The sequence below is a fragment of the Rhinopithecus bieti genome, unplaced genomic scaffold (genome assembly GCF_001698545.2).
Source record: "Rhinopithecus bieti isolate Rb0 unplaced genomic scaffold, ASM169854v2 scaffold_36004, whole genome shotgun sequence".
NCBI lineage: Eukaryota > Metazoa > Chordata > Mammalia > Primates > Cercopithecidae > Rhinopithecus > Rhinopithecus bieti.
Genome location: NW_016815976.1, coordinates 504,521 through 519,950, shown reverse-complemented (window position 1 = coordinate 519,950; position 15,430 = coordinate 504,521). Strand labels below are relative to the sequence as shown.

Genomic DNA, 15,430 nt, shown 5'->3' with positions numbered 1-15,430 from the left:
CCTCCTCCCCGCCCCCTCCCCGCCCCCTCCGGCCGGGACGCGCCGGCGAAGCGCGCGGCCGCGAGCCCTGGGCGCCATTTTAGACTCGCTGTCTGTAGCAGAGGCGCAGGAAGCATTCGCGGTGGCAGCCGCTCGCTGAGGTAGTCTGTCGCGGCGCCGGGGGTCCCTGAACAAGGCGCAGACAGCGTGGGACTGGGAAGGAAGGCTTCTCTCTGGGCAGCCAGAGCCGCAAAGGTGGAGCCGCGTTGTCGCCCTCCGCGGGACCAGCGCCTCAGATGCGGGCGAAGCGCGGGGGGCCGCGGCCGCGGGAGCGCGAAGCGGGGGGCCAGGGGCGCCTCATGTGAGAGCCGCGGGACCTGCGGCCGCCGCCGTCCCCGGAGCACGGGGTGGTGTGTAGGGGAAGCCGCCCCCGGCAGCAGGTAACGGCGGAGGGACAGGGCCGAGCCCCACTGCGACGGCGGGGCTGGGGAGGGACCGCGGACCGTCTGTGGGCGGGCCGAAGGGGCGCGGGGGCCGGGGCGCGCGCTGGCTGCTCCTCAGGAGTGCCGGGCGTGGCGCGGGGCGCGGCACCCAGACCTTGGAGCTTGCTTGGAGGCGTTTCCCCTCCGTGCTTGCTTCCAAACACGTCAACAAGGCGTGGTGCGTGTGCGGCGGCCGCCTGCAGCCTGCCGGCGACGCCGCCGCTCCGGGGCTAGCCGCGGCTCCTGCCTGGCTTTATGACCCTTGGCGCGGGCTGGTGACAGGCATCGTGGAACTTGCACTGTGTGGGGCTCTCCCGGCGTCGGCTACGCCGGTGCTGGGAGCTTGAGCAATGAGACACTGAAATGTCAAAGTGCCCAGGGTGGGGCGCATGAGAAATGTCAGGGGAAGCTAGTCGGGAGGTGGCGCAGGGAGGGGGGGACGCCCCCGCCGCTTAGCCAGGCGAAAAACTTGGTCAACTTGAGCGGCTGCGCGCCTGCCTTTGGCGTGGGCAGTCCTTTAGGTGGAGTGGCAGACAGGGATCAGGAAGCAGCCCAGTAAATGGTCTGTATCTCCAAGCTGAGAGGTGGGAGAGATCATTTTTATTTCGTCGTTGCTAATGATGTCCAGTTGAGTGACCCAGATGTTTTAATTAGAATCCTCCTTTTCTAACTTGAAAAAAAGGTAACTTAGTTTCTGTTATCTCTGAAATATTTATAAAAGTACCATCAACTATCAGTTTATCTCTGTGACCTGTGGACACATTTTCGCCACTGTGTGCTCTCTAACCATTTAGTTGTGAGTTAACCTCTTTATAGTGTTTTATTCTTGTATTTCAGCCGAAGAATGCATATTAGTTTGATATTAGTAAAAGCAGAACAGAAAGGAACTGTGATGCCAAAATAGGCTTTTTAGAGTTAACTACAAATGGGCATTTAAAATTACTGCATGGCCAGTGTAAAAGTGCCTAATACAACGATGGACACAGCTAGCTGTTCACTTTCGGTCTTCATCTAATGATGAAGTTGACTGCTTCTTTCAAAGTTTTTTTTTTTTTTAGACAGGGACTCACTTTGTCACCCAGGCTGGAGTGCAATGGCGCGATCTCGGCTCTAGCGATTCTCCCACCCCAAGCTCCCTAGTAACTGAGACTACAGGCGTGGGCCAGCATGCCCTGCTAATTTTTGTATTTTTTGTAGAGATGGGTTTCATCGTGTTGCCCATGCTGGTCTCGAACTGCAGAGCTCAAGCGATCCACCTGCCTTCTCCTCCCAAAGTGCTGGGATTACAGGCGTGGCCCACGGTGCCCACTTCAAAGTTTATGGAACATAGAGTTAGCTCACTGACTCCTTGTGCTGCTCAGCTAGCCTGTGGTCTTTCCTCAATAGTTTGCTATTTAGCAATTTGTAGTCATATTAGTCCCTCACCAAAAGCTCTGGTGGCCTAAGTTGCATTATTTGGGGCCTAGAAACTTTGCAGAAAATTAAACTGCCAGAGTCCTGAAGAGGCCTAGTTTTGGTGCTCTAGATTTCTAGAATCTAGAAAGTCTCATTGACTTTTTATAGTACAGCTTGGTCCTCCACACTTCTGTTCAAAGATGAGAGGTGTTTTCACTTTGACAAAAATAGGAATTATAGGGTCCATTGATGTAAATTGTTTGCAGCCTGGAAGATGCTCTGAGATGTTTAATTTTCTGTATAGCAGAGTTTCATGTGTAAGTAGATTTAATAAGATACTGTTAAAGTAGTGTAAATTTTTTCATACATAAAGGAAACCAACTTGGAAAATTGACATGTAAAATTTTATTAAGTGTCCACTCACTCCTGTTATTTTCATACAAAAATGAGGATAGTCCAGAGGCTGTTTTTATTGGAATTTGGCCTTAGATTTTTTTCCATTGCTTATTGCACTGTAATTGTGACATAGACATATTACATATGACAATTTACAGACTTAACTCAGCTATTTGTAAACTGGTAAGTGCTTAAAATATGTTTTGGTGATCATATAGTGTTTTTATAACTAGATCAAGAGATACTGTCCCTTAGTGTTGCATACTGTTAAAAAAAATTTTGTCAACTTCTTTAACCTGAACTTGGAAAGGTATTTAAGTACATTTTATTTAAAACAGTACTATAATAGACAAAAGAAAGTTTCTATTTTTAGGACCAGCAAGGTATTTATTAGCAAAGATTATTATGTGAATAAGGCTACCTTTTTATATATATATATATATGTATCTCCATATACTCTCAAGTAAAATGAATCATTCCGTCTTTAAGTTGTCTAGTTCTGGTTTTAGAAGATTGTTCTCCAGAAACAGGCAATCAGTATTCTATAATAAGGTGTAGAAATCACGAAGACTGTCATTCTTTTTTGAATCTCTGTATCTCAAAATTGTGAGTAGTTTTAGGTGGTCAGAAGAGAAATTATAAGCTCTGGATAGCAAACACTTTGTTCTTTGACCCAAATTTTATATACTAAAATTAAAATAAGCCTTCAGGGTAAGTTAAAGCAGAAAAATGGGTCATAATGACAGTGTTACCTCAACCTCTAGTGAGGGATTATTATTAGAAGAGACAATATTAAAGATTACAGTGTAGATTATACACTTTTCTCTAAACTTATAAAAAAAAATCTATTCTCAGAGTTACACATAAAATTTCCAGTTTTCCATCAAACTACCTTCTTGCTGTCACCTCTGTCATTCTGTGTTCTTGTTCTCTCCCTGATCAGTAGGGTATATGTAATATATTTTATTTACATAGTTGGGAATAGGAGCAGTGAAGAATGGGCAGTTGATTGCACATAATGCTAAGACGTCTTAGACTGACTTTCATGGCATTAAGGTCAGAGGCCTCTGCCATTCTGTTTTTACTCTCCAGCCCTCAATCCTCTCTCACAAGTTTTGCGAGGTACTGGATGGAGAAAGTCTGCAGAAACATCTCTTTCACAGTAATGCATATGCATATCCTTCATCTCACACAGGAATGAGAAATTTTTTTATGCTGATAGGCCAGAAGAGAGTTGGAGCAACAAGCCATCTTTCTGAAAGGTTGTGACCCCAAGTTTAGATCAAAACCACTACCCTGCCAGAACTGTTCTCTAGAAACAAAAGTATTACAGGCTCTAAACTAAATACCAGTGAGTGGTCTGCAGCCATTTAGTTTAGAGCCTGCTCTACGTTTCCAACAAACAAATCAAAACAAGACCTTTTAAAAAATCTAATTACACAGTAATGCATTGATAGTAAAAGAAATGTGTAAAACATAAAAAGGGAAAAGATGTTTGCAAGAAAAAAAATTACCTGTGATCTGCCATCTACTGTTAGTTACTATAATAATTCAGTGAGTCTGCTTCCAGGGTGTGTTTTCTCGTACACAAGCTTGCTTGCTGTCTCTCTCTCGCTCTCTCTTTCTCTCTCTCTCTCACACACACACAATCTCTCTATCTCCCCCCCCTCCCCCTCCCCTTCTCTCCCTCTCCTTCTCTCGATTTTAAAGCAAAAATAGAGTCGATTTTAAAGCAAAAATAGAGTCGGGTGTGGTGGTGCATGCAGATACTCTGGAGGCTGAAGTGGAAGGATTGCTTGATCTCAGGAGGTCAAGGCTGCAGTGAGCCATGATTGTGCCACTGCACTCCAGCCTGGGTGACAGAGTGAGACCCCATCTTGAATGAATGAGTGAACACAATGAATGAATGAATGAATCATTCTCTGCCTTCTGGGTGGTAACCCCGGTTTTTAGCGTGTTGTATACTTTAATGTCGTTAATGCTGGACTGCTTTCCTATACAACAGTCATATCTCCCCTTTGAAAAACCTTAATAATATTGCATTTCTCACAGAAACCCTATGTTTTATTAAACTCATTTTGCAAATTGAAGCACAAGAATATCAAGTAATTTGCTCAAAGCCACATAGCCAGTGAGAGGTAGAGCCAGAATTCAAACCCAAGGAGCTTGGTTCCAGAGCCCATGCTCTTTAACCATAAAACTGTTTTGCCATGAAAAAACTATCTTTCAAAGAAACTAATGGAATGAAAGTGCTAAGAATACATAGAATAAACAAATAGGTATAATTCAGAAACACAACTTGGGGAAAACAGTGCAATAGTAAGTGGTGTGTTTGAAGAAGCAGCTACATTCCAAACCAAACAATTCATAGCTGGGGTGGTTTTGCTTATTTTAGACAGAGTTAGAAATGTCTGGCAGGTAACACATAGCCCAGTGCCTGTCTGTGGCAGGGGGTGGTTTCAGGAAGAAACTGTTCCACCTCAGATCATCAGGCATTAAGAGTCTCATAAGGAGCACACAACCTAGATCCCTCACATGGATGGTTCACAATAAGGTTCGCACTCCTATGAGAATCTAATATAGCTGCTGATCTGACAGGAGGAGTTCAGGCTGTAAAGCTTGCTCACTTCCTGCTATGGGGCCCAGTTCTGGTCCTCAGACCAGAACCACAGGACCCCTGTATAGATCATTAAATGTGGAACATCTGTTGGCTACTTAATTAACATCCTCTCTGGAGGTTCTTGGGACCCTGGTCGGCCTCAAATTCAGGAACAAATATCCTTAGATGACTTTTAAGAAACCTTTACAAAGTATCACTATAGGTTCCCTTTTATATTCATTTAGTTAAGTTGACCACAACTTTTGAAATATAAATTCTTAGCGTAGTTTCAAAACCATAATGATCTTTCTCCCATGTAGTATATTATACTGATAAATGTAAATGTTTAAAAACATATGCCAAAAAAGTATAAAATTTATAAACCATTGTTGGCTTTCATTGGCATTTTCAAAATAGTTTGTTTTGGTATTCTTGAATTACTGATCCAGTTTTTCCGCATATTTGTGTTTATGTATATAAACACACATCTCAGTGACAGAAGAATGAATTTTGAGTTTATTTCTATTCAAAAGTTGAGTAGGAAAAAAACTGATGCATTTTTCGGAATAGGATGAAACGAGGAGGAAGAGATAGTGACCGTAATTCATCAGAAGAAGGAACTACAGAGAAATCCAAGAAACTGAGGACTACAAATGAGCATTCTCAGACTTGTGATTGGGGTAATCTCCTTCAGGACATTATTCTCCAAGTATTTAAGTATTTGCCTCTTCTTGACCGGGCTCATGCTTCACAAGTTTGCCGCAACTGGAACCAGGTATTTCACATGCCTGACTTGTGGAGATGTTTTGAATTTGAACTGAATCAGCCAGCTACATCTTACTTGAAAGCTACCCATCCAGAGCTGATCAAACAGATTATTAAAAGACATTCAAACCATCTACAATATGTCAGCTTCAAGGTAATATTTTAAATCCTTCTTTTAAAAAATAAGTATTTTTAGTGGCTTTTGTTTCCTAAACCAGTACATCTTCTCATGCCTTTAAAATATTTGCTTTTCAGGGAAAATGCTTAAAATTTAGAATTATTGTATACCTTAGAAGCTGTCACAAAATAATTATTATATTTGATGGGGCTAAATTACTCTGTTAATTATTAATCATTTCTTAAAACAGCAAAAGCAGCTACTAAATAAGCATAAGTCATTGATAAAGCTGTGAATTACATTGAATTGTGAACGATTTTGAGGAAAAGAAATATAAAATAAAATTGGGCGATTATAATTGAGTAGAACTTAGTTGCTATTTCTGTCTAACAGGAACTTAGTGTTACTGATGCTTTTTGAAATGGGATCTTCAAATGAAAAGGAAGCTTAGAAACTTTATGTAGAAGATTTAGATGAATATATTTTAGAGAGAAACAGAAAAAGGTACATGGAAGAATGCCAAAGGGCACTGTTTATTTCTTTTTGTTGCTGGAAGGAAGGTATTGGAAATCATGCAGTGATGAGATAAATGAAGTGGGTGACTTTTTGAGATATCCAGAATAATTTAAGAAATCATAGCTGGATGTGCGCACTTGTAGTCCCATAGTCCCACCTTCTCAGGAGGCTGAGGTGGGAAAATTGCATGAGCCCAGGAGTTTGAGGTTGCGGTGAACTATGATTGTGCGGCTTTACTCCAGCCTTGGTGACAGAGCGAGACCTTGTCTCTATTTAAAATGAAAAATCACAGTGGTTTGTGTGAGGCTTGTCATGTTTTGTTTTGGGTAATGAATAAAATGAAATATGGGCATGTTTACTGAATCTTTAAACACCAGATTTTGTGGTGGTAAATAACTTATTGAAAAAAACAATGCATGAATACTTGATTTACCTGGATATAGCAATTGCTGAACAGTCCAGGCTAAACCTAGGCAAAACAATAGTTCTTAACCCAGAGCTTCTGGCCATAACTAAAATCTTGTCTTCCCTTGAAGAAGGTGATTTCCTCTTAGATGGAGATTACCTGCTTATTCTCCCATGTGTGTCCAAGGAGGAGGAGAGAATTGGTGATGGGAATGGTTGGATATGTTTTCACCTTTTTTCCCAGAAAAACGCACAAAGGCACTTAGGCCACTGATTGCCAGGTTTTACAAATAAAAATGTAAGATGAGTATTTAAATTTGAATTTCAGATAATCAATGATTTTTAGTATAGTTACATCCCGTTTAATGTTTGGGACATCTTTAATACTAAAAAAAGAAATCTGTTGTTTACCTGAAATTTAATTGGATGTCTAGTATATTATCTTGCGATCCTAACTGGGGGTAAGGGCAAGGGGATCAAACAAAAATTCAGGACTCATCCCCATACCCCCAGGGAAGAAGGCTGAAGAGGTTTCTGTTTGGTTTTAGTTATCTTTGAGTTGTCTAAGAGTGTTCTAATGGTAAATCATACACAAAGATGTGTATAATACATTCCTCTGATAGGTCTTAAAGTCCAGTTCCACCTAGTAGATTTGCTGGGTCATTTTTATTCTTTTACAGCCCTGTGATATAATTCAGGTGTATCTAGTATAACCCTCATAAAATCATTTGTGCAAAAGTTTTAACATTTTATTAGGGTTTTTTTTTCCCCTGAGGAAATAATTTCTGATTTACAAAAAAGAGTCACATCACAGGATTCTTCTGGGCTCTCCTGATAGTCTTCACCAATTGTAGACCAAGGAGGCTTATAGTTAGAATATTTATTCTAGAAGAGAGGTTCTATAACTTTATGTGCATCAAAATCACCTGGAGGGCTTGACCCTCCCCCCAACAGTTTCTGATTCAGATGGTCTGGGTTGGGTATCAACATTTGTTCCCATTCAAGTTCCCAGGTGATGTTGATTCTGTGTCTGAAACTAATATAATTAGCACATTAGTTTTACCATCCACTCAACATTTTTGGGATAAAGTACTGTATATGAATCTGGAAATTAATAATATCCTTTTAACTATTGTTTTAAGGTGTTTCCCAGGCAACAACTAACTTTTGATGGATGAACTCCTTTTACATCCTTGAGGGATTTTTTTGGCCCTGTTATCCTTCCCTTAGGAAATGTCTTTGCAGAAGTATGTGTGAGAATAGCTATCTCTTACTTAGTTTAGATTTTCATGCCTGACTGGTCCAGTACACTCATTTTACTTCACATTCATCTTTCCATTGATAACATTAATAATGAATCCCAGGTTGTGATACACATGTACATTTTGAGTAAATACTCAGTTTCTAGTGCATACCATAGAGCCTGTATTTACATCTGTTATGTGATCCACTACCAAATACATAATTATTTTTTAAAGACTATAAATTGATTTACTCCATTAGTTTATACAGTCACTTTGGAATAAATCAGTGTAAAAGCCAACATTAAATATGTCTTTTATAATGAAAGCTAGGTCTTGACTTGACAATTGCCCTTCTACTTTTTCAGAGAGACTCAGAAAAGGCTAAAGTTGGAGGTGAGGGTGGAGGGTGGATGATAGAAAGAATGTTCTTTAAGTTATAATGCAATAAACTAGTAATGATACTTCTATGAAACGAATATGTGTACAGAGAAATATAAATATTTACATGAGTAATCTTGAAGTCTGGGTATTTGGGGAAAAAAGTAAAAAGACAATAAAATATACATGAGTAATGGTGTTTCTTTTCTAAGGTGGACAGCAGCAAGGAATCAGCTGAAGCAGCTTGTGATATACTGTCGCAACTTGTGAATTGCTCTTTAAAAACACTTGGACTTATTTCCACTGCTCGACCAAGCTTTATGGATTTACCAAAGGTATCTGGTCTTCTTGTTTTATTTTCTATTACTGAGAAATCCGGTGAAAGTCTAACTTTTTTTTTGTATTGACAGTGTGGGTATAAGGAAAGTAATATATATACATAATGGAAAATCAGGTACTATTTAGAATGAAAAGAAATAGTATTTTTTAAGCTTTTTTTTTTTAAATCACCGTACTTCTAAATTGGTATGGTTAAAGAAATTTACAGAGGCGTCTATAGGAAGTATTAAAAGAAATTCAGTGAGTAAAACAGAGTCAACCATATTAGAAAAAAAGGGACACATAGATACTCATTTTGGGGCTTCCAGAGCAGATTGGTGATGTTAGAATCAAAAGTAGAGTGTGCCAGTATTGAGAGCAGGTCTAGCTTGTAAAATCTTTTGGCAAATCAAAGATTTAATCTTGACCAAGGTTAGTATCAGCACAGTTTAGATTAATTTACAGACTTAAAGACATCCTTTATTTGGGTGAAAAGTTAACATATCTTCATATATATATTCTAACGTGATCCTGCACATAATCAGAGATCGTGTCTCTCTCACAACTATTCTCTTAAAATACAAAAATAAGAAGGGTACATTTTTAGAAAGGTGGTAAAGGTATCTGAGTATGTTAGCTAATGGTTAGTAGGTTAGTATCCAACAATAATTGATAGTTTTTTCCCCAGAAGACACTGAAAACTAAAATACAGACATCCTTTTAAGTACCTGGTAATATACTGGGATGATTGAGGACGGAATATAACTGAATTGAATATATAACCCAAGTGGTTGTTTCAGTAGAATGTCTGTACCAAATAAATCACCAGTTGATGTCAAAGTCTTAATTGATTTTGAAACATTTTCATTACATATGTATATTTTGAGATAAAATGTTTTTCTTCATGTATAAAATAAGGGAAATGGGCAGGAGAATCTAATTATCTTAATATTTTAAGATCCTAAGTACAGAAGTTAGATCAGCATGGTACTCCGACTTAATGTGTAAAAATCTTATGAATAGCCTCCTAAATTTTGGATTTGTATCCCTTTTTTAAATTCGGGGTGATTCTAAGTCTCCTCTTCCTGTGAGCAGTCCAGGTGATTCTGATTAAGATGGTTAAGGAAACTCACTCTAAGAAATACTAGTTACATGGTATAGCGCCACCTTCAAGCTTCAAATGGGAAATGAAACAATCTGAATTGATTTTTAGTGTACCTACCATAGCTAAAATACAAATGTACATACTGACTCATATGGTATATATAAAAATACCATATTAAAAGATATGTTGAACATAATTTTCTTTTTTTTCTTACCATTATGCTTATATCTAGTACTAATTTGGGAACCATGAATGGAGCTAATGGAAAGAATGCTTCTTTCCTTATTAAGTGAGTCTAGAATACTTAATACTGTTTTTCTTTTTTTCTTTTCCTTTTATGGCTTTGGTAGAAGATTGAAATAGGGCGTTGTAATATTTTGGAAATCTTGAGAGAACTGAAGAGAACATAGAAGAAATGTTTTTGACCAGAGCTAAATTGGGGAAATGGGAAAAGACGTCAGTGATGCAGTCATTAGACTGCAACATGAAATATGTTTGTACAAGATATAATTGAGTTTGATATGAAAATATTAGGAGAAAGATGTTAACATTTAAGTAGTTAAATAGTTACTTAATCAAAATCTAAGTAGTTAACCAGTTGTTTAATCACAGTAGGGAAAAAGTAAATTAGGGAATTATGACCAAGAAGATAGTGTTTTGGTTGGGTGTGGTGGCTCACAGCTATAATCCGAGCACTTTGGGAAGCCGAGGCAGGAGGTTCCCTTGTGGCCAAGAGTTCGAGATCAGCCTGGGCAGCATAGCAAGATCCATCTCTACCAAAAAAAAAAGTTAGCTGTGCATGGTGGCTCACACCTGTAGTCCTAGCTACTAGGGAGGATGAAACAGGATTGCTTAAGTTCAGGATTTCAAGGTTGTAATGAGCTAAGGAGGTGCCACTGCACTCCAGCCTGCGTGACAAGAACAATACTCTGTCTCAAAAAAAAAAAAAAAGGTAATGTTTCATTATACTTTCTTGGCTCTTAGCCTGCCCTCATTCTTTTTCACTCCTGTAGAGAATTTATAAAACTAACTGGAGCATGAAGTTGGTTTTGTAGAGAGGAATATGTTGGACCATGTATTAGCCTTTCTTTACTCTCCTAGATTCTTTGCCTAGTGGTTTCAACTCGTATCTGAGCTCCGATTGAGAGCTGCATACTTTGAGAATGCTTTAATTCCTGTTTGCCTACATCGATTCCTTTAGGTCAAATTCTGTCCAACAGATATATACGTGTGTGTGTATGTGTTTATACACACATATGTATGTACATATATACATATATATGATACATGATGAATGATTTCTTTAGTGCTTTTGTGGATCAAAATACATTAAAATAGAAGACTTGAAAATATTGTAGATAACATTTGAAGGAATTTTAAACTTGGAATTGTAAGTATGATTTTGATTGTTTTAGAATCAAATTTTCTGTGAGTTTTCATATCTCAAATGAGTCTCAGATTTTAAATAAATTATTATATTAATTTTTAATGATGGTGTTAATAGTTACTGTTTAGTGGGCATAACTATCAAACAGAAAAGAAATGCAGTTTAGTTTTATAAAACACTAGGGTTTCCAGATACGGCTGAGAGAGATTCTCATCCCTGGTTCCAGAATTCCTCTTTTTACTTACCAGTGGTTTCTCCAATTTAGAGACACTTATTCTGAGGCTTGAAATGTTTTTTTTCCCCTACACATAAATAGGCTCTTCTCAAAGATAACAGATAGTCACCTCTTTTGCCATACTCCCAACAACAGAGTGAAGGGGTGCCGCCCCTAAAACATTTACAAAATATTAATGTCATTATGACTCAGATAAACTGTAGTACTAGGAAACCCCTCAATTCTCATTCCTAAAAATTGAAATAATTTTTTTTTTTGCTTTTCAGTCTCACTTTATCTCTGCACTGACAGTTGTGTTCGTAAACTCCAAATCCCTGTCTTCGCTTAAGATAGATGATACTCCAGTAGATGATCCATCTCTCAAAGTACTAGTGGCCAACAACAGTGATACCCTCAAGCTGTTGAAAATGAGCAGCTGTCCTCATGTCTCTCCAGCAGGTTTGTTGTGTTTTTTGCTAGACACATTTTAGTAAAATGCATTGATATGTTCATCAAATTAGAAAAAACTATGATCATTAACCTTAAAGGTGGATTAATACGACTGCTTCATCTCTTTAAAATATTTCTAATGTAGTAATAGGATAGCATAAGTAATAGAATAGCATATGTTACTAGCCTAGACACTGGCTTTCAGCTTATTTTCTAATCTTATTTGGTAAATTTATGAATAGCACATGCCAGAAAATGAACAGGAGAAAAAGAGGAAAGGACAGTATGAGGTCAGCCTGAGGTGTCCTATTAAGTACAGTAGAATTTTTTCTCATTGTAGTTGAGCTAATAGGGTAGGTTTTGAGTCATAGCAGTCGCATAATTGGTTTTCTTCTCACTATGTAGAGGGAGAAGAGTTGTACTAAGTGGTAGCCTTACATTTTGCAAGATGGTGTTTTTCCTAAGTTGAATTTTGGAGCCAAGAACCCATCAAATGGGAGAAGAGCATTATAAAAGCTCTTTCCAGTTTCTCTTATATAGGATTTTCTGAGCATTACTGAATTATTCAGTTTGAGATTATTTAAATTCCAGGTGGTTTGTATTGAAAAGAGTGTGTAAACCCTACTACTATATTATATATACTGCTATCTGCTGCTTCATTCCTGACTCCTCCCACTATTGACATGTTTGCTGATCCTTTAGCTGTGTTAGTTGGGAAACCTGTTCTTTAAGGGATAGTGTCAAATCTTTGATCTTTACAAAACACTTCCAACCTTCTTGCATTGGTAAAGGTCAGCCTTCTCCCAAGAAATGATTCCATTTTAGATGGAGATTGCTTGCTCATTCTCCCAAGTCTCCTTGCTCATTCTCTTTTCTCCCACAGGAGGCTCTTGGTGATGAGAATGGCTAGGTCTGTGGTTGTATTTTCTTAGCTGTTCTGCCACTTACAGATTACCACTGAAGCTATTATAAACCAGAAGTTAAGAATAGGCTTTGGCAGTTCTTTTATGACCTTTATTACATTTTTTTATTTACCGTATAGCTCTGCTCTCAGAATAAAGTCTGTGCTTCCTGGCTTCATAGTGTACAAGGTCCTTTGTATCTTGACCTCCACTTGTCTCTTGCTGGTCGCTCGCGTGGAACTTTACTTGGGTCCTGTGGAACTACAGATTTTTGTTTGTACCTTTGTTTGTGGTTGCTCGGTACACTTTATCCTGTGGAATACTTGCTCAAATGTTTTAACTTCACCTTGCTAACTGCAGCCAGCCCAGGCTTCAGAGTTCAGCTTAGATGTGATCTATGTTGACGCGCCTGTCAACATAGGAGAAGAAGGGAACTTCTCCTTTCTGGTTGAGATTTCCCACCTGTGTATTTCCAGAACACTCTGAACGTTTTTGCTAACATTTACCACATTGTATGAGTCTTTATGTCTCTGATTTCTCTATAAAACTGAGAGTTCATAGTTCTCTTTATTCTGGTATATCCTGTGTTCATTTTTATTAAATATACACAACAGTTCTGATAGTATAGTATAAGCTTACCTCATCCCACTTAATTGTAACTGCCCAGTGAGTTCACCTTGCCGGTTGTCCAGACAGAACCGATTTATCAGGATGGGAATTGCAATGGAGAAAGAGTAATTCACACAGAGCCGGCTGTGCAGGAGACTGGAGTTTTGTTGTTACTCAAATCAGTCTCCCTGAGCATTTGGGGATCAGAATTGTTAAAGATAATTTGGCAGGTAGGGGCTTGGGAAGTGCTAATGGGTCAGTTTGGAGATGGAATCATAAGGGGTCAAAGTTAGGTTTTCTTAATGTCTTCTGTTCCTAGGTGCCATGGCAGAACTGGTTGAGCCAGATTACCAGTCTGGATGGTGTCAGCTGATTCATCTAGTACAGGGTTTACAAAATATGTCAAGCACTGTTCTTAGGTTTTACAATAATGATGTTATTGCCATGAGCAATTTGGGGAGGTTCACATTCTTGGAGCCAGAGGCTTCATGACCCCCACATTGTAGTTTCTAATCTTGTAGCTAGTTTGAAAGTCCTGCAAAGGCATACTGGACCCCACACAAGAAGGAGGGGTCTTTTCATGAAAGGGCTGTTACCAGTTTTGTTTCAGAGTCAAACCATGAACTGAATTCCTTCCCAAAGTTAGCTTAGCCTACGCCCAGGAATGAACAAGGGCAGCTTAAGGGTTAGAAGCAAGATAGGGTCGGTTAGGTCTGATTTCTTTCATGGTCATAATTTTGCAAAGTTGGTTTCATAGTGACTTTTGGACTAGTACTTCAGGAAAGGAAGGGAAGAGAAAGAATACTTTTTAATACAACCGGGCGCGTTGGCTCACGTCTGTTAATCCCAGCACTTTGGGAGGCTGAGGCAGGCGGATCACGAGATCAAGAGATCCAGACCATCCTGGCCAACATGGTGAAACCCCATCTCTACTAAAAATACAAAAATTAGCTGGGCGTCGTGGCGTGCGCCCATAGTCCCAGCTACTTGGAAGGCTGAGGCAGGAGAATCATTTCAACTCGGGAGGCGGAGGTTGTGGTGAGCCGAGGTTGTATCACTGTACTCCTACCTGGCAACAGAGCGAGACTCCGTCTCAAAAAAAAGAAAGAATACTTGCAATACTTTTTATTTGAAGAGTATAACCGCATTTCAGTTGAAATTTCATATTTACATATTTTCTGTCTATGTTTTGCATATTTGGACAGTTTTTCTGAGTTGAAATTAGGGACTGTATTCTACTTTCCTCACTGAACATTTAATCAATTTTTTTCCTTTTCGTATAGTTGTTATAATTGTCTGTAACTGGACCTCTAGGTTAGTATGCCTGTTGCTTTCTTAATATTAATTATCAGGTTGAACTAATGAACATTTAGTTACTTAGTTTCCTTGTTGATAAGCCAACATTGCATTATAGTTCTAAGGTTGGACACTTGTTTTTACCTTTTTTGCTGTGATTTAAAAAAAAATTGGATTATAGCAGTTTGCTTGTATTAATTTCTTACTTAGGGTACATTCTTAAGAAGTGGAAGTCCTAGGACAAAGGGTCTTTGTGTTTTGTGCTTTTGCCATGTTGTTTTTTTTTTTTCCAAATGAGTTCTATGAGTTTACCACCACTAATCACCAGCTTTGTAACAGCTTTATTGGTATATAATTCACAATTCTCATTTAAAATGTACAATTTATTGACTTGTAGTATATTGATAGAGTAGTGCATGCATCCCCACAATTTTAGAACGTTTTATTATTCTAAAAAGAAACCATATACCTCTTAGCTGTTGCCCCCAAAACCTCTATCCCAACCATCCCTACGCAACCACTAATCTATTTTCTGTGTCTATAGATTTGTCTGTTCTGGACATTTCATATAAATGGAAATCTACCTTTTGACTTACGAATAATGCTGCTTGTGTGGACATACGGTTTAATTTCTCTTTAGGTATATACCTAGTGATCATATAGTAACTCTCCATTCGAGGAAATGCCAGGCTGTTTTCCAAAGCTGCTGTGTACCACTTCACATATCCACTAGCAGTGTCTTCTAACACTTACTTGTCTTTTTGATTATAGCCATCCTACGGGGTGTAAACTCATTGTGGTTTTGATTTACATTTTCTTGTTGACTAATGATGTTGAATATCTTTTTTTTTTTTTTTTTTTTTTTTTTTTTT

General features: G+C 38.8%; 1 protein-coding gene across 1 annotated transcript in view; it reads left to right on the top strand.

The window, feature by feature from the left end:
• The first annotated feature begins 46 nt into the window (after window positions 1–46).
• The window catches only part of FBXL3 (F-box and leucine rich repeat protein 3), a 30,116-nt gene continuing 14,732 nt past the window's right edge, over window positions 47–15,430 (top strand). Inside the window, exons 1-4 of the mRNA XM_017854235.1 lie at window positions 47–419; window positions 5,422–5,770; window positions 8,490–8,612; window positions 11,589–11,760. Of these exons, the coding sequence (XP_017709724.1) occupies window positions 5,423–5,770; window positions 8,490–8,612; window positions 11,589–11,760 (643 nt within the window). The 5' untranslated portion in view covers window positions 47–419; window position 5,422. The remainder of the gene's footprint in view (window positions 420–5,421; window positions 5,771–8,489; window positions 8,613–11,588; window positions 11,761–15,430) is intronic.